This window comes from Rhinoderma darwinii, chromosome 10 (genome assembly GCF_050947455.1).
Source record: "Rhinoderma darwinii isolate aRhiDar2 chromosome 10, aRhiDar2.hap1, whole genome shotgun sequence".
Classification (NCBI taxonomy): domain Eukaryota; kingdom Metazoa; phylum Chordata; class Amphibia; order Anura; family Rhinodermatidae; genus Rhinoderma; species Rhinoderma darwinii.
The window spans coordinates 52,226,203-52,245,604 of NC_134696.1; the positions used below are offsets into that span (position 1 = coordinate 52,226,203).

Sequence of the window (19,402 nt, forward strand, 5' to 3'; positions counted from 1 at the left end):
GCACAGATTTGCACCTCTGTGAGCCACAGCCCCGAACTGAAAAGTATTGGATATAGGCAAATGCTATATACATTTAGTGCACTTGCATTTACCAATTTCTGCAACAACTTTTATAAATCTAGCCCAATGTTTCCGATTTAGGTCCCGCACACACCACCTAGTTTCGTATACTTTTGGATTTATTATTTTTTAACCTAAAAATCCCATTGTTTGGGTGCAAAGTATAACAAAGTGTGCAATTTTAGCATACATTTTGTCCTTAACGTCAAGCAGTAGCAAAGGCAATAGCATAGGGCTTTGCATTATTGTTTATGCTAAAAAAAAATAATGTTAAGGTTTTCTTCTCCCATGCGTTGTTTTTTGTTATTTTTTACAAGTGTTTTTTTTTTGTGTTTTTAACATGAACTTTTTCATTCATAGTTCTTACTGCTGTTGCGTGAATCACGCGCGTCACACGGAAGTGCTTCTGTGTGCTGATGGTGATTTTCACGCACCCGTTGACTTCAATGGGTGCGTGATGCGCGAACTGCTCACAAATATCGGACATGTCGTGAGTTTTACGCAGCGGACACACGCTGCGTGTAACTCACGGACTAGACTAACATAGGTCCGTGCAAGGCGCGTGAAAATCACGTGTGTTGCACGGACGTATTACACGTATTACACGTTCGTCTAACTAGAGCGTGAAGAAAAATGCCACAAACAAAAAAAGCATTGTTTATATTGCGTCTAAATTTTTACTATAGAGTTTCAGCTAACATCAGGCTGCCGTGTTGTTGGCAAAAAAAAACACAGGTAGAAACACCAGGAAAAAATGTTATTTGTGAAACCAACCCTAGACCACGATCGCACACGCAGTTTTGATGCAGTTTCTGGTGCCGTTTTGGGTCAGTTTCTTAAGCCAACCCTAGGAGTGGACAAAAAAACGTTTAGCTAAAAAAAACTGAGCCAAAACTGCACCAAAAACTGCATTAAAATTGTGTGTTTGATCCTAAGGAACCCTTTTTTTTATTACGGAATCAATGACAGACATATCCAAACATAAGGAATTACACTTGCATACAGTCTATATTGGCCTCCGTCGGAAGAAAAAAAGGTAATAATATATTCACTTTCACTTAAAAAACAAAAAACAGATCCAATGCTCAATCTGATTCTCACACACACACAGTAACACTTCATATCGTGATGAGATGAGGCACAGCAGAAGTAGCCATCCAGCTCCAGCTATAGAACGCCGGATGGAAATGCTGCAGATTTTCTGTGCGAAAAAATCTGCAGTGGATTATAGTCCAAGCCATGTGGGTGAGATATGAACAAATCTTATCCACTTGCTGCTGAACATTTTTGGATGGACTCAGAGCATGCATGGATGTTCAATGCAGATGTCACCCAACGTAGAAGAGGTGGAATCCACAGTAAAAGCATGTGCAGATTTTGCTGCAGAAATGCTGCAGATACGCTGTGGAAGGTCCGCAGCATTTCCGTCCTGTGTGAATCCAGCCTAAGACTGGCGTATCTTATACTAGTTTAAAGAGGCTCTGTCACCACATTATAAGTGCCCTATTTCCTACATAAGGAGATCGGCGCTATAATGTAGATGACAGCAGTGGTTTTAATTTAAAAAAACGATCCGTTTTCACCACTTTATTAGCGATTTTAGATTTCTGCTAATGAGTTGCTTAATGCCCAAGTGGGCATGTTTTTACTTTAGACCAAGTGGGCGTTGTACAGAGGAGTGTATGACGCTGACCAATCAGTGACAAATCAGCGTCATACACTTCTCTCTATTCATTTACTCAGCGCTTAGGGATCCTTTTAGATACTGAATTGTTTAGACAGTGAATAGACATTCCACGGGATGTCTATTCACAATCTCTGCACTTCGTTACTGTTTCTGTGGTAGTTACAGCAGAGGAAGCGTAATCTCGTTGTAACCTGTCATCTACAGCGTAATCTCGCGAGATTACGCTTGCTCTGCTGTAAGTACCACAGAAACAGTAACGAAGTTCAGAGATTGTGAATAGACATCCCGTGGAATGTCTATTCACTGTCTAAACACTTCAGTATTGTTAATGTGTAAGTATAAGACAGCACATAGTGATCTAAAAGGATCCCTATGCGCTGACTAAATGAATGGAGAGGAGTGCATGACTCTGATTGGACACTGATTGGTCAGCGTCATACACTCCCCTGTACAACGCCCACTTGGTCTAAAGTAAAAACACACCCACTTGGGCATTAAGCAACTCATTAGCATAAATCTAAAATCGCTAATAAAGTGGTGAAAACAGATCGTTTTTTTAAAATAAAAAGCACTGCTGTCACCTACATTACAGCGCCGATCTCCTTATGTAGGAGACAGGGCACTTATAATGTGGTGACAGAGCCTCTTTAAGTAAAAGAGATAGTTGAAACTGTGTCAAACCGTGTACCACAGCGTGCACATTGATTTCTACGGTCAGAACGGATGCCCTAATGTTGTAGTTTGTGCTTACATTTTGTATGCTTACATTGTATCCTTTTAATTTTTTTTCCATGTCCTGAAAAGCGTAGTCTACTACGCTTTTCAGTACTCTTCCAAAACGTATACCACACGTATACGTTTTTATCCGTATTGAAGTCAATGGCGACGTATGGATGACATATACAATCTTGAACCCTACGTTTGCATACGTAAAACATATACGCTTTTGTCACCATATATGCGAAATCTTGACTTTACAAAGTTTGATTTAGCTCAAGAACAAAAAAAAAGTATACTATTTTAGAAGTTAGATTGGACACAAACGTATTAAAACGTATACGACGTATACTACAAAAAACTTAAGTGTATGTTACAAATGCATACGTTTTTGTAACTTTCAAAACATATACGTCGTCGTATACCACAAACATGTGCACAAAACGAGATGTGGACTTAGCCTTATTAAGAGACGCATATATCTTAAATTTGGCGGATTTTGAACTAAGTAAGCAAATAAAATGAGCTGTAATAAAATGTTCACTTATTTTTCTTAATAACTGGCCTCATCTATGTCCACTTGGAGACCATGCCTACTTTTCTTGTCACTATCCAAATTTGGCGAACTAGAAAAGTTACAAATCTGTCACTGTATATTAAATGAGAGCCAAAGTGGTCAACTTGGTATTGGAAGAAAGCGCCATCATGAAAAATACCTCCACCGCCACATAAAATAATATATACACAATCATGGTGTCACGGACCTTTCCGTCTCTTTACGATCACATTACAGGTAGGGACAGAAGTATCTTATGAAGTGACAACCTTTAGGTGTGGACATCCCTTATCTACTATAACAATGTCACAAATGTCCCCTCTTCCCGTCATGGAAACTTGTATGTAATTTCAGTGCATAGAGCGACTTGGTTTTTATGGTCCATTATAGGAACACTACTTAGCGATGAGTAAGGATGTTCCCTGTCATTGCGCGGTTATTCGGACAGATTATTTGTAAAGCGGATAATCACATGGGTTGCTGTGCAATGCTCCATTATTAGATTACCTCCTTTTTCAACAATGGCATGTTAAGTCTGTTACCTAAGGCTACGCCAAGTAATTAATGTCATCAGTCTCCATTCCAAATAAATCCTACATGATGTACTAGATTGGAAAGGGAATGAGGACATGGTGCTACCCATACGTCCTGAATAATGAATGCCCTACAATCTCGCCATACTCCTAATCTCCTCCAGTATTTTTCTGCTGCACATTTGCTAGCCATTCCCATATTTTACATGCGTTTAGTGAGTCACAACTCCCAGATGGTTTCAGATTGTGAATGGCTAATAACCTAAACTAATTTCAGAGGTCTTCGCCCCTCCTCCAAGCTGCCATTCCCTTTCACTGTACTGTCTGTGTGTGTGTGACTACAGCTGGTGCCACCCCAGCAGGCTGCAGGGAGTAAGTGTGTGCATGTGGGTGGAGGTGGGGTGGTGAGCGTAGGCTAGCGAAGGGTTAAACTAATTGTAGCTGTCACTGAATCCCCGGATGCTGATGTAAGAAGAGAAAGAGAGAGAGAGAGCAGTCTGCACATTGCAGAGGAGGTAGCAAAGCGAGAGATTACTGAAGAAAAGCCTGTAAGGAGGGGGCCTGAATACATCAGCAAAAACAGCAGCAGCAGCATCAAGATCTGATCTGCATCCAGCAGTACCCAGGGCTGCGTTCCTCCTGATGATGCTGGTACCAGGAGTGTAGCATCCCCTCCACCCTCCCCCTCTCTCCCCACTCCCCCTCCCCCTTGGATGCATCAGCAAAGAGGAGCATAGATCAATTTCCCCCTTCTACCCCCCCATTAACAAAAAAAAAAAGAAAAAAAAAAGGAAAAACCCATAGTAAAAAATTACAAGGAAAAATAAATACAAGGGGATCCTAGAAGAAGAGAGGCAGGGAAAGGGGAGAAGACAACCACATCACTGTTTATCACTCTCCCCCCGTTCTTTTGTTCTAGCCTGGGAGAAAAGGACAGGCCTTGTAAAATAAAAGGGGACAAATTCAGGAACCATGTCCAGTGGAAAGGAGGCAGGTGGCATTCACCCTTACCAGCAGCAGCAACATGCCCAGTATGTTGGACCCTACAGGCTGGAGAAAACGCTTGGCAAAGGACAGACAGGTGGGCCTTATATTTCTTACTGCTTGAGACTTGTTTTATTTTCCTACAAATGTCAATGGATATAAATGATTGCATGGGATTTCTGTTCTTCATGATGGCCAATATGTGAGAGGCGATCTGTATCCGAGAGAAGGTAAAGTGTTTTCTTTGGGATTTGAAGATGAGCTGGGATGACGAATAATCCCTAGGTTGGAAAGCGAACTTACTGCAAGATGTAGTCATTGTAGGGAAACCTCAGCGAGATGAATTTTAAGAGGGTCTCGTGTGGAATAATCTGTATTAAGTGCTGGGCAGGAGTAAGGACACGCTAACCCTTATTCTACTGAAAGAAGAAGACCTTTTATGTCACTGTGTTATTAGATTTTTCTTGTAGGACTTTCATGTTACTTTTTGGCTGTTAGATGTTTTCTGGTTGGGGTCTGTCCTATGATATGAAGGTTCTGTAAGTGATGTCAAGGTCTCCTATGATGGGAAGAAGCTGTTATGTCATATGAGGGTTCTGTTCTGTCACATGGAGGTTCGGTGGTGTCACGTAAAGGTTCTAGGAGATTTTGTTACGTTCCTTGAAGGTTACATAGATACTTATTTCTTGATCAAGAAGGTTTCTAATCTGATGAATTCAATGTGCTGGATTGTTGAGGGATCTCCATGAGGATGCTCTTTGTGACCTACCTTACAAACAGTCATGACATTTACATTAAGATGGTAGGACTCTCTTACTGTTTTAAACAACCATCTTATGCTGGAAATCAGACTTCAGTCAACCTTTCTCCATATCAAGTGGCCCATCGATGATCAGACTCTTGTTGCTTTAAAACATCTCCTATACAATCTTTGCTTGACTTTATTATTTGATGTATAAAGACTGAATAGTTTTATGGTTGGCTTCTTATGCCTTCCGGGATTATATAGGGTTATTTGTGTAAATAATTGATAAGCTCCTTTGCTGTATAGACCTGCATTATATATGGGATTCTGCTCTAGGGAACGGCATTATACTGGGAACAGTGCCTTGCTCTGGGGATCTGCAGAATATAGCGGATCCTCTGCAGTACGGACCTTGTTACATTACAGTTTCTGATGTAATGATCAGATATGAAAAAAAAGCTATCATTGACATATATCGTTCCTTTGCTTTAGCCTCCAGCTGTGCTGACATCTCATGCAATTTCCCATCATCAACACATCAGCACCTCACAAGAACACTCCCCTTTAGCCCAGCAACAAGGTTTTCCGTCACGAAGAGGGTCCATCATTCTCGAGGGGCTAAGGGGGAATGAAATTACTCTTTCCTTCTAAACTCCGGGAAGAAGATACTTTTTTTTTGTGTATGACAAGGGTACACGGTATGGTGATACGTTTCTAAATAATTAGTAAGCAAATTAAAAGCTGCCGGTGCCACTGACATATGTATGGGTTGTAGAAATCACCTTGGGAATACCTCACAGGGATTGTTACGTGCTTTTGTCATGATGGATATTTTTGTGTAGTGTTGCTGAATGTAGAGAGTGTAGCTCGTGAGGGGTGGGATGTCATGGTTGTAGATATGATGGACTTTTCATTGCAGCAATCACTTGTTCTGGCATAATAAAATTGGGGAGGCTTTGAAGTCATTTGAGGGCAAATATTGCAATAGTTTCAGCAGAACGATAAGTGGACTTACTAATATCATCATGTAGACGCTGCAAAGGTGACACTCCGGCCTTAAGTCAAGGCATGACTAGAGGTCATCCTCACCACCATCCATAGACCTGGGTTGAGAATAGCTCTGCAAAAGTACACAATTTTATAATCCAGGATTAAAAAATTATATTCAAAAGTTATCAAAATTCCCCCCTTCGGTTTCAATAAATCTCTTCATTCCCATGTATTTTCTGGTATAAATATGTGCAATGTAAGCATCTTGTTGCTTGCAAAATGCCCAGATTGCTGCTGGTTCTACATATGGAGATGACATCACATAATTGGAGAAGAGTGGCACAAGAACCAAAGGGAAATGGGCAGAGGATTCACTTGTGTGTAGTATCTGCAACAAGGAGAATTGACACTCTTAATAGCCAGACGTCATCTTCATATCTGCCGGCCATCATAACGTATCATGTCCTTGTTATGGCATAACCAGAGATTATCATCCCTACATTGGATGCTCCAATATTCAAGCTAAAGGTTTACAACTATGGAGGATAATAACCATTCTTACATATTGGATATCATCTGCAAAGCCTATTTTACTGCCTGAAATACACAGAGAGTAAAATGACGTCCGAGTGGCTGATATTAGGATCACCTGGATGTGTCCTTGTGTCTTTATTATACACAATACCTAAGTACTGATCACATGGCGGAGAACTATCTGGTGGATGTTGGTAATAAGAAGTTAACAGTATCTAGTCATTGGTCAATGAGAGGTTTTTGTTACAAATATTATTTTATTACATGGTTAGTTAATAGATATTAAATCTAGAAGGTGACCTTCCAGTAAACAGGTAATATTGCAGGAATATTTGCTAGTATCTAGGCAAGAAAGATATACATAGAGCAATGTTAGGGGGGATTCACACGAGCGTGATTTGGCAGCGTGTAGGGCGCGTGGTTTTCGCGCGGCACGCAATGCCCTATAGAAGTCTATGGGGCAGTACACACAGTCCGTGTATTTTGCGCAGCGTTTGTTCGCTGCGCAAAATACGCGACAGGTTCAATAACTCTGCGTATTTCACGCATCACGCACCCATTGAAGTCAATGGGTGCGTGAAAACCAGGCAGGTCGCACGGAAGCACTTCCGTGCGAACAGCGCACGAGCTGTCAAAAGGATGAATGGAAACAGAAAAGCACCACGTGCTTTTCTGTTTCCAAGCATCCAAACGGAGTGAACCCCGACAACCGAAGCTAACTTCACCGGGTTCGGCCAAACTCGTTTTGGCCGAACCCGGCAAAAAAATTTACGGTCCGCGACGTCGGGAGACATTCACTGTGCATGGTGCTGAAAGAGTTAAACTGTTTCAGCACCATGGACAGTGACTTGCGATCCCAAAATACATGAACCTGTAAAAAAAAACGAAGTTCTAACTTACCGATTACTCCTGTCTCCTTCCTGCAGTCCGACCTCCCGGGATGACACTTCAGTTCAAGTGACAGCTCCAGCCAATCACAGGCCAAGCACAGGCTGCAGCCAATCACAGGCTGCAGCGGTCACTTGGACTGCCGCGTCATCCAGGGAGGTGGGGCCCGATGTCAAGAGAGGCGCGTCACCAAGGACGCGTCACCAAGGACGCGTCACCAAGGCAACGGCCGGGAAGTTCTCGGTAAGTAGGAACTTTATCTTTTTTTTTTAAAGGTTTTTCGCTGTTGTGTTCGGCATTCACTGTCGAGGGTGCTGAAAGATTTAGCTCTTTCAGCACCTTGGACAGTGACGGGCGTTGACAAGCCTCATCTCTATGATGCCGGCTGCGCGAAAATCACGCAGCCGCGCATCAGACACGCATGACACACGCAGCTGTCAAATGGTTTTTGCGCTCGCAAAACGCCGCGTTGTTTGCGCGCGCAAAAACGCAACGTTCGTGTGAATCTGCCCTTATAATCGCAGAAGGAAGGCTACGGAAATCAGCGCTAAACTTAAGTCTGCAACTTATAATGATAACATTTCTACATGTTGCTTGTAATATAATTTACAAATATTTAATGAAATGTATCTGGAGGTCCTCTCGTCCCAGGAATAAAGTAATACTCATGGAGACACTCATTGTTTTTTTAGACTTTTTGTATGATATCCTAGTGAAAAACACTATGCCTTCCGAAATATCCGTGTAAAAGGCCCAACACATTGTATTTAACTGTTTAGCAATTTTAGAGAAGATAGTGAGCACTTCAAATAGCACCATTCCCTGACTGCAGGGGCAACATTTTGGCAGATCTGATGTCCTTTCAAGCACTAACACCCCCATTCAGTCCCAACCTAGGCAATTATTATTAGGGTCTGTTAACACGGCCAAATATTCAGCCGTTTTTCGGGCTGTAAACGCCCGAAAAATCGGAAGCTGAACGCCTCCAAACATGTGCCCACTGATTTCAATGGGAAAAACGGCATTCTGTAAAGACGGGCCGTTTTTTTACGCGCCCGTTTTGAAAAACGCCTGCGTAAAAAAACGGCCACGAAAAAAGTGCAGGTAATTTCTTTGGAAGTTTTTGGAGCCATTTTCATTGACTCACAGCTCCAAAAACGGCCGTAAAAAACGCTGCGAAAATTACGAGTGGCTTAAAAAATGTCTGAAAATCAGGAGCTGTTTTCCCTTGGAAACAACTCCGTATTTTCAGAAGTTTTTTTCTAACCGTGTGAACATACCCTTAAAGTGCACAGAAAGTTACATGGAGCCAGTGATCAGCTGCTCACAGGTCACTTACTGAGAACACTTGTCAGGGCACACTGCGCATGCCAACGTCCCTCTTTCCCATCCCCACTTGGAAGTAGGGAGCACCATTTTACTTTTGACTGCAGAAAAGCAAGAATCGCTCCTGAGCGAGTTTCCATTCAAGGTCTTAAAAATGATACGTATGAAATCCACCTACGATCTCATCATAGGTTTAGTCGGCTGTTCTGTCTCTCTCCCATCCTTTACACTGCAGCTTTGCCTGTTCAGATTAGCTGCTGTATATAGGCATAGACTCACCAGGATGTGCATGGTGAACGGATTTCCATTATAGGAAGGCTAGCTATAAAGGAGACTGTGAGGCGGTACAGACAGGCAGCAATGAAGAACACCATGGTTTCCTAGCCATGGTGTGGCTAGGTGATAAAGTGATCATGGAGAAGGCCATATGATCAGAGTGGAATTCATTTTTTATCTACCACATTACACTGTACCAGCCTAGCTCTCCTGTCTTCTCTGAGCAGACTGATTTCAATAAAAGTTTACGTTTAAAAAAAAAGGAAATGTGGTGCGTGCATCTTTGTAGGTAAAAGTGCTATAGAGTTGTGGATGAATGTGTATACATATACATTTATTTGCATGCAGTGTATGTTGTAACATTATCGTAACGCATGGGACCACTAACTGGGCAGTATCAAAAATTCACCTCAGAGTATTTATGCACTATATCTGTAGATAGTATTTTACGTATTAGTAAGTCCTATATTTTGTTAATATATATTCTTATTATTATTTTTATTATTCCTACTATAAGGCCCTGTTTACACTGACTTTTTGGCGCTATTTTGACGTGGAAACCGTGTCAGAATCAGTGACAAAAATCTTCAGAAATCTTCCACCATTGATTTCAATGGGAGGCAGAGGCGTTTTTTCCCCAGGCGGCTATTACTCACCCACAGGAAAAAAAGTGGCATGCTTTTCTTGCCGTCGTTTCCGCCTCTGACCTCCCATTGAAATCAATGGCACGCAGAAAAAAAAAATCTGTTTTCGAGTGTTTTTTGCTGCGTTTTTTGCCCGCGGTCCTTGCATTAGCTTCAATTGCTGCGGACAAAATTGCAGCAGAAATTGAAGCACTGGCAGGTCAAAATCTGCCTCAAAATTCCTGAAGGAAATCTGAGGCAGATTTTTTCTTTTTTTAAATTTGGAATCAAAATGAGCAGGTCATAGGGGCTTAAAGGGAACTTGTCACCAGGTTCATGCTGCCCTACCAGGGGGCAGCATAAAGTAGTGCCAGAGATCCTGATTCCAACGCTGTATTATTCACTTGGCAGCATTGAGTAGTTATTGTAAAAATCTCTTTTTCTTCAGACACTTGTATTCATCAGCTGTAGCTAGCCCCGCCCACTGGCCGCTGATTGACAACTTTCTCCCCATACTGTGCATAGTGAGAAAGATGCCAATTAGCGCCAGCTAGCCACAGCTCATGAATATTGAGGACTCCAGAGCACAAGCTCAGGACTCATTGCTCGGCTCGCGCTCAGGAGATAAACAACGATATTATTAAACCTACTGACTATTACAAAGTAAGGCCCCATGCACACGACCGTATTTTCATCCATCCGTAAATACTCTCCGTAAATACGAATCCGTAGTCATCCGCAACTCATCCGCATATACGGAACAGTATCCGCAAGTACGGTACGTAGTGCATCTGTAATGCATCTGTATATATTGATCCGCAAAAAGAATAAAGCCACAAATAACATGCAACATCTGCAAACCTGGTATCGCCTAGCAACGCTTCCGTAATTATGGACGGCTACGGGTGCACATCTGTAGCTGTCCGTAATTACGGAAGTGCCCATAGACTTCTATGGGGAGCCAGTGCCGTAATTACGGACAAGAATAGGATATGTTCTATATTTTATGGATCATTTCTACAGAGCGGACACCCATCCGAAAAATACGGAAAGGTGTCCGTAGCCCATAGAAATGAATGAGTTCGTAATTACGGTCCGTAATTATGGTCCATACTTACGGATGAAAAAGATGGTCGTGTGCATGGGGCCTAAGTTATACATGGCTGGAATCAGGGTCTCTGGTCCCACTTTATGTTGCCCTCAGATAGGGCAGGGCAGCATAAACATGGCGACAGATTTTCTTTAAATAAGGTGTTTGATTGGCCCACATGAGGACAGGAGGATCCTTGTGTGGACCAAGGTTTTAACATATTAGGTGAGGCCCAGCGAAAACAGAGCAAATCACTTGCTGATGGGGTCTATTACTTTGTTCTGTATCACTGTCGGATGGACCCTCAGAATAATTAAGCCCAGTGTGGGCCCAATGTACCCCAATTCAATATTTCTTGAAAAGTAATCCATTTTTTATGTTTTCCAATTTCGTTTGCAAACAGCAAAAATTTCAGATTTTATTTTAATTTATGTATGATATATTGGTTTCAGAACAAAACTGCTGATCTTTTTCTTTAAAATGAAAATATTTTTTATGACATAAAGATGAACATTTTGGATGTAACTAAGAACATCCGATGCATTGTTCTAGTGCTAACATTTGGCTTATAATGTTTCTCTCTCTCATATACCACTCTTGCATAAATTATGAAGCAAAAACGCAAGGAAAACCCCCTAGGGGTACAACAGTACAGGCAAATGTGAAAACCGATGACCTCTATAGGGTCTGCTGACCTTGTCTGGTACCTTGATTTGACTTCTAAGGCCTCATTCACACGGCAGGGTTACCCGGCCGGGTGCCGGCCGTTCATAAATCGGCCGGCACCCGGCTGCATTAGGAATGATAGACCCCTAATGGGGCTATTCACACGACCGATTTTTTGACGGCCGGAAAATCCGGCCGTCAAAAAATAGGACATGCTCTATCTTTGCCCGGGCACCCGGCCGCCCGGCTCCCATAGAAGTCTATGGGGCCGGGTATTACACGGCCATCACCGGAATGTGTTCCGAGTGATGGCCGGGTTTCCCGGCGCTTGCGCTCTATCTCCTCCTCCTCACAGCGCAGACTGCATATGAGGAGGAGGAGTTGATGCCATCGCTGTACACTGTGTTGCAGGGCCGGGGTGTACAGCAGGTGGAGGGAGCGCTGCGCTGGCTCCCTTCCCCTGCTTGTTAAAAGCACCCTGGCTCGGCGACCCCTTTGATGGCGCCGCTAGTAGCAGCAGCTGCTGCTGCTGCTGCGGCTGCTACTACTGCAGCGACGCCACTATAGCAGAGCAGGGAGGTATCTCCCCGCTCTGCTATGTGCTAGCCGCACTTTAGCTCCTTGAAGGAGCGGAATCCCCGTGTTTTCGGGGATTCCGCTCCTGGACAGAGCGCTTGATGTCTCTGTCCATATCTGGGCAGTGACATCAGGGGAAACTCCTGAAGCGGAATCCCCGAACACATGGGGATTCCCCTTCAGGAGCTGCCGCTGATGTCACTGTCCGGATCTGCCCGGCCCGGATGCAAAACTTAATGCAAACCGGCCGGGCAAAATGGCCGATTTTACCGGCCGACACTCGGGCTCGGGAACGACCCGGTCGTGTGAATCCCGCCTAACATCCTGCTATAAAATGTTTCAGGGTTTTTTTTGTTTTTTTTTCAATCAGCCTTGTGGAGTCTTACTTTGTATGCCATATTTAAACCGGAGTCGTAGCTAGACTTTCCTTCACCCAGGACAAAAAAAAAGTTTGCTGCCTTAGCCCTCTATTTAAATACACTGGCCAATGCAGAGTGGCTTGTGAGGCCTCATGCACACGAACTTATTTTTTTCCTCCCGTAAATGCTGGCGTAAATACGGGTCCTTGGTCACACGTATTCGACCCGTATTGCACCAGTATTTACGGACCCGTGCCCGTAAATACGGACCCGGTGTCACCAGTATTCCACCCGTATTTACGGGCACGCTTTCGCTGAAAAATTGCACTGCACTAATCGGCAGCCCTTCTTTCTATCAGTGCAGGATAAAGAGAAGGGGCAGCCCTTTCCGTAGTAAAAGTAAAAGAAATTCATACTTACCCGGCCGTTGTCTTGGTGACGCGTCCCTCTTTCGACATCCAGTCCGACCTCCCTGGATGACGCGGCAGTGCATGTGACTGCTGCAGCCTGTGATTGGCTGCAGCGGTCACATGGGCTGAAACGTCATCCCGGACTGGAGGAAGAAGCAGGGAGTTCTGGGTAAGTATGAACTTCTATTTTTTTTACACGTTGATCTATATTGTGATCGGAAGTCACTGTCCACGGTGCTGAAAGAGTTACTGCCGATCGTTTAACTCTTTCAGCAACCCTGGACAGTGACTATCCACTGATGTCGCCTAGCAACGCTAGACTTCTATGGGCCTGCCTGTGCTGTAATTACGGCCTGAAATAGGACATGTTCTATATTTTTCAACGGCACGGGCACCTTCCCGTAAGCATATGGGGAGGTACCCGTGGCCAACAGAGGTCTATGGGCCTGTAATTACGGGCCGTAATTACGGCCCGTGATTACGGCCGTTTTTACGTTCGTGTGCATGGGGCCTTAGCACCCCCTCTCCTTCCCTAGCTACAACCCTGTTTAAACGAAAAAGTATGTAAAAGTGGAAACCAAATGTAAAGTACGTGCTTGGGTGATATCTACCACAATTTAAAGAGGCTCTGTCACCAGATTTTGCAACCCCTATCTGCTATTGCAGCAGATAGGCGCTGTAATGTAGATAACAGTAACGTTTTTATTTTTAAAAAACTAGCATTTTTGGCCAAGTTATGACCATTTTTGTAGTTATGCAAATGAGGCTTGCAAAAGTCCAAGTGGGTGTGTTTAAAAGTAAAAGTCCAAGTGGGCGTGTATTATGTGCGTACATCGGGGCGTTTTTAATACTTTTACTAGCTGGGCGTTCTGATGAGAAGTATCATCCACTTCTCTTCAGAACGCCCAGCTTCTGCCAGATCACGCTGTGACGTCACTCACAGGTCCTGCATCATGTCAGACGAGCGAGGACACATCGGCACCAGAGGCTTCAGTTGATTCTGCAGCAGCATCGGCGTTAGCAGGTAAGTCGATGTAGCTACTTACCTGCAAACGCTGATGCTGCTGCAGAATCAACTGTAGCCTCTGGTGCCGATGTGTCCTCGCTCATCTGACACGATGCAGGACCTGTGAGTGACGTCACAGCGTGATCTGGCAGAAGCTGGGCGTTCTGAAGAGAAATGGATGATACTTCTCATCAGAGCGCCCAGCTAGTAAAAGTAGTAAACACGCCCCGATGTACGCACATAATACACGCCCACTTGGACTTTTACTTTTAAACACACCCACTTGGACTTTTGCAAGCCTCATTTGCATAAATACAAAAATGGTCATAACTTGGCCAAAAATGCTCGTTTTTTAAAAATAAAAACGTTACTGTAATCTACATTGCAGCGCCGATCTGCTGCAATAGCAGATAGGGGTTGCAAAATCTGGTGACAGAGCCTCTTTAAGTGGCTCATTGTATCCTCCAAGGTCAAGTCAGCTTAAAATTGACTTGCTATGTGTCATGTATGACTCCAACATTTTATTAAAGTTTAGAGATTGACTAAATAGGGCATGATTGGGCCCTGTTCACACGGCAGAATTTTTGCAGTGGATTCCGCCGCAAAATTCCGCCTCCCATTATTTCAATGGGAGTCGGACGCTTCTTTTTCCCCTCTAGGTGTTTTTTTCAGCGTCCTGCTCGTTCTTCGGGCAGATTCGACCCGTACCTCCCATTGAAGTCAATGGGAGGAGGAATCTTTCTGCAGAAAATAATTCTGCAGTGGGACCTGCCATGCAAAGTCCACTGTGTGAACTGACCCTTAGAAGGGGTACAGAGATTGCAGTCGCACCTGGGTCTGAAAGGGCCCAAAAGGTCTGTCTGCCCCATATAAGGAGACCAGTACTATTAGTGTAAGTTCATATAGCTTATTTTCCTCCCCTGAAAAACGGCTGAAAAAACGGAAGCTAAACGCCTCCAAACATCTGGCCATTGATTTCAATGGGAAAAACTGCGTTTCGTTTCGACGGGGAGCTCTTTTATGCGTAAAAAAAGCCCCGTAAAAAGAAGTGCATGTCACTTCTTCAGCTATCTTTGGAGGCGTTTTTCATTGTGTCAATAGAAAAACAGCTCCAAAAACGGACGCAAAAACGCATCAAAAAACGTTTGATGCTTAAAAAACAGCTGAAAATCAGAGGCTGTTTTCACTTGAAAACAGCTCCGTATTTTACAGCCGTTTTTTGTTTTGCGTGTGAACATACCCTAAATGAAGCATGGGGGAGACTGTTACAGATTTTGGAGGCCCAGAAACGTCTGTGACAGATGTGATTGGACAGTGACATCCTTACCACACCTATGTTCATAGGCACTGAAAGCTTTTTTCTGTAGGGCCTGGCATTTCTGATTACGTTCCAGAACAGCTTCATCTGAACTCAGATCACAAGGACAGATTTTCCTGTTCGTGGGAACATTAATGATTTGATTCTCCGGCTACTTTTATTTGAGCAAAAATCTGATTAATATTGCAGTAAGAGATAGATAAAAGCATGAATTCATATGTACCATTACTTTTCCCCCTCTGCTCAATGCCAATGCTGCCTACATGGGGTTTTCTGCGGTTCTGAAGGTTTTTGTGGTCATATAATAGAAAAAATAATAATACACTTACCTTATCAATTGCGATCCATTCTCCGCCTGACGGTCTTTGCAGTCCCCCACCGCTCACTGTTTGGAAACCTGTGTCATGATGTGCGTCATTCCTACTTTCTGAGATTGACCCATATGAATTTCATATATGAATGTTGTGTATTGTGTGTACTAATGATTTGTTGAACGAGTTTACACAATGTGCAGGTGTTTGGTTATGGGGCATCTTGACATTAGTGGATAGTTTAAGACAGGGGTGAACTAAGATGATCTGGGCCCCTCGGGCATTAAAAGTGATGAGCCCTCTACCGTCCACCATTACTATTATACCCTATGCATTTGAGAACTCATAATTTTAATTTTTTAATTTTTTATTAAGGCTCTGAACTTAAACTTTAAGAAGTATTAAAAGACAGCAGGGGCTGTGGGCCCTGGGTTCTGTCCTAATGCCTGAATAATCAGTCCAGTCCTGCTAAGGCATGAAATGAAAAAACCTACAACAGTCTATATAGAGAAAAGCTAAAATTCCAATATAATTTGGCAAACTTGGAACTAAATTTGAAAGATTATCATAAGGCCTTATTCACACAAATGTATTTCACGTGTGTGCTGTCCATTTAAATAACTGACAGCACACTCACCAATGCAATTCAATGGGGGCTATTCATACATCATGGAGCGTGTCTCTTGCATGAAACTTACCGCATCTGTCCTATTCTGATCCGTTTTTGCAGACCATGTCGCCAATTGAAGTCAATGGATGCGTGAAAATAATGGACAGCACACGGACGACATCCGTGTGCTGTCCGTTTTTCACACTTCAGTTGCAAAAGAAATTCAAAGATAAAGAAATGCAAAGGAAAAACACGGAAGACAAAAACGGATGCCACACGTAAACCACACTGACGCAACACAGACAGTCATATGCATAAAAAACAACCCGTTTTTTCAGACGCAAATCGGGCACGCTCGTGTGAATAGGGCCTTAGTGTCTAACTACACCGCATTCCAAATTATTATGCAAATGTTATTTTTCGCTGATTTTCCTAAATAGTCGATGCAAATGACAGTCAGTATAATCTTCAAGCCATCAACCGTTGGAGTATAATGCAAATTTTATTGAACAAATCTCCTAATGATAACAGATTTTTTTTTAGAAGTAAAAAACTCAAAACGCACTGTTTCAAATTATTATGCACAACAGAGATCAAAACATTTTAAAGGTTGTAAAGAGAACTAACATGGTAATTTGTTGAATTTTCAGCATCAAGAGGTCATATTTACAGAAATCAAAAGCTCTTTCAATCAAAAAAAACTTAACAGGCCAAGTTACATGTTAACATAGGACCCCTTCTTTGATATCACCTTCACAATTCTTGCATCCATTGAATTGTGAGTATTTGGACAGTTTCTGCTTGAATATCTTTGCAGGATGTCAGAATAGCCTCCCAGAGCTTCTGTTTTGATGTGAACTGCCTCCCACCCTCATAGATATTTTGCTTGAGGATGCTCCAAAGGTTCTCAATAGGTTTGAGGTCAGGGGAACATGGGGGCCACACCATGAGTTTCTCTCCTTTTATGGCCATAGCAGCCAATGATACAGAGGTATTCTTTGCAGCATGAGATGGTGCATTGTCATGCATGAAGATAATTTTGCTACGGAAGGTACGGTAGTCAGTCATAAACTCTACGTACTTTGCAGAGGTCATTTTCACACCGTCAGGGACCCTAAAGGGGCCTACCAGCTCTCTCCCCATGATTCCAGCCCAAAACATGACGTCGCAGCCTTGTTGGGACATGGTGGCCATTCACTAACCATCCACTACTCCATCCATCTGGACCATCCAGAGTTGCACGGCACTCATCAGTAAACAACACGGTTTGAAAATGAGTCTTCATGTATTTCTGAGCCCACTGCAACCGTTTCTGCTTGTGAGCATTGTTTAGGGGTGGCCGAATAATAGCTTTATGCACATTTGCAAACCTCCGGAGGAGCCTACACCTTGAGGTTTGCGGGACTCCAGAAGCACCAGCGGCTTCAAATACCTGTTTACTGCTTTGCAATGGCATTTTAGCAGCTGCTCTGCTAATCCTATTAATTTGTATGGCAGAAACCTTCCTCATTATGCCTTTATCTGAAGGAACCCGTCTGTGCTCTGAATCAGCCACAAATCTTTTCACAGTACGATGATCACGCTTAAGTTTTCTTGAAATATCCAATGTTTTCATACCTTGTCAAAGGTATTGCACTATTTCACGCTTTTCGGCAGCAGAGAGATCATTTTTCTTTCCCATATTGCTTGAAACCTGTGGCGTGCTTAATAATGTGGAACGTCCTTCTTAAGTAGTTTTCCTTTGATTGGGCACACCTGGAAAACTAATTATCACAGGTGTCTGAGATTGATTACAATGATCCAAAGAGCCCTAAGACACAATACCATCCATGAGTTGAATTGAAAAACTAATAATTAAATGTTTATGACACTTAAATCCAATGTGCATAATAATTTGGAACACGGCGTAATAGCATTGTAATAATAGGAAAATTTAGACCTTTAAGAACAGGCCTGAAGACAGATCAGAAAGAACATACTAAAAAATTGTTTTGCAGGTCCTTTTTCCTCTGACTTTAGGCCCTTTGTTGAAGATTTATTGTTTACAGCCTTATTAAAAATGTTCCTGTAATTTCCTCTGTGAGTCTCACGATCTCTCTGTTTCTATCTTTTGATAATTTTCTAAATTACAGCACAGAGCACCTGTAAAAAAAAACTAAAAATGAACCAAACCTAGTTACAATAGCATAATGATACTCCTGCCGATCCCGGCTACCTCCTGTGTACAAAAATTGTGGTGAACCTGATTGAACCACAGGAGGCAATATTCAGGGTAATTTGGAGGAAAATTGATGTAGAGAGCATTGTTTTCCGCCGTGCGTCTCCCGCCATGTTTCATTGTGTTTCTCTCGCTCTGCTCCATTCTGCAAAATTAAGATGTTGGCGATGACATACATTGTAATAGTACAAATGACACATGCTTGCGTTGATGCTGACTGTCACACTGAGTGATATAGATGTATAATGACAGTGCATACCTGTAGAGACTGATAAGTTGGACGTCATGTATGGGCGGATAACTATTTACAAACACTTTTCATTTATAATCCGTTCTGAATATAGATACCCATTCTGCATTTTCATGTTTGAAAAGTATTGCACTACCAGGACTTCTGTCTAAATGCCCGATTCAGGGAATTTTATTGAATTTTTACCCAATGTTTTTTTACTTTGAGTAAACAGAGGAAGGTCCACTTTCTGTGAAAATGTATGTCTCCATAGTAACAGACTACAAATAATCAACGTGTAGTCTGATTCTGCAGTCATATTGCCATCCATCTGTCCCCTGCTTCTTCCAGATGTATGTTAGTATGAAGCAGGGGACAGCTGAACGGTGTATGACTGCAGGATCAGACTACACAGGGTTTGTTTTTTTGTCTGTTAACATGGAGACACATAGGTCGGCATAGAAACTATAAACATAACAAGATCGGATATTTTTTAAAAAGACTATTTACAAAGTCGCTTTATTTTTCATTTCAGATGCATTGTAATAGTAAAAAAAAAATTTGATACAAAAGTGGACCTTCCCTTTTTTTGTAAATTTTATTAGACAGTGACAATCCATGCCAATAAAACACTCCACACAGAGATTAATGGATCCTTATCTCTCAATTGTCAACATAATGTGGTACTTC

At 42.6% G+C, this 19,402-nt stretch overlaps 1 protein-coding gene across 5 annotated transcripts in view; it reads left to right on the forward strand.

The window, feature by feature from the left end:
• The first annotated feature begins 3,866 nt into the window (after positions 1 to 3,866).
• Positions 3,867 to 19,402, forward strand: part of LOC142662064 (serine/threonine-protein kinase BRSK2-like) — a 295,681-nt gene continuing 280,145 nt past the window's right edge. For 3 of the 5 annotated variants that reach the window (XM_075839928.1, XM_075839930.1, XM_075839931.1), the window contains exon 1: positions 3,937 to 4,634. In XM_075839928.1, coding sequence (XP_075696043.1) covers positions 4,526 to 4,634 — 109 coding nt within the window. In that variant the 5' untranslated portion in view covers positions 3,937 to 4,525. The other 2 variants (XM_075839927.1, XM_075839925.1) reach the window with 2 other exon arrangements.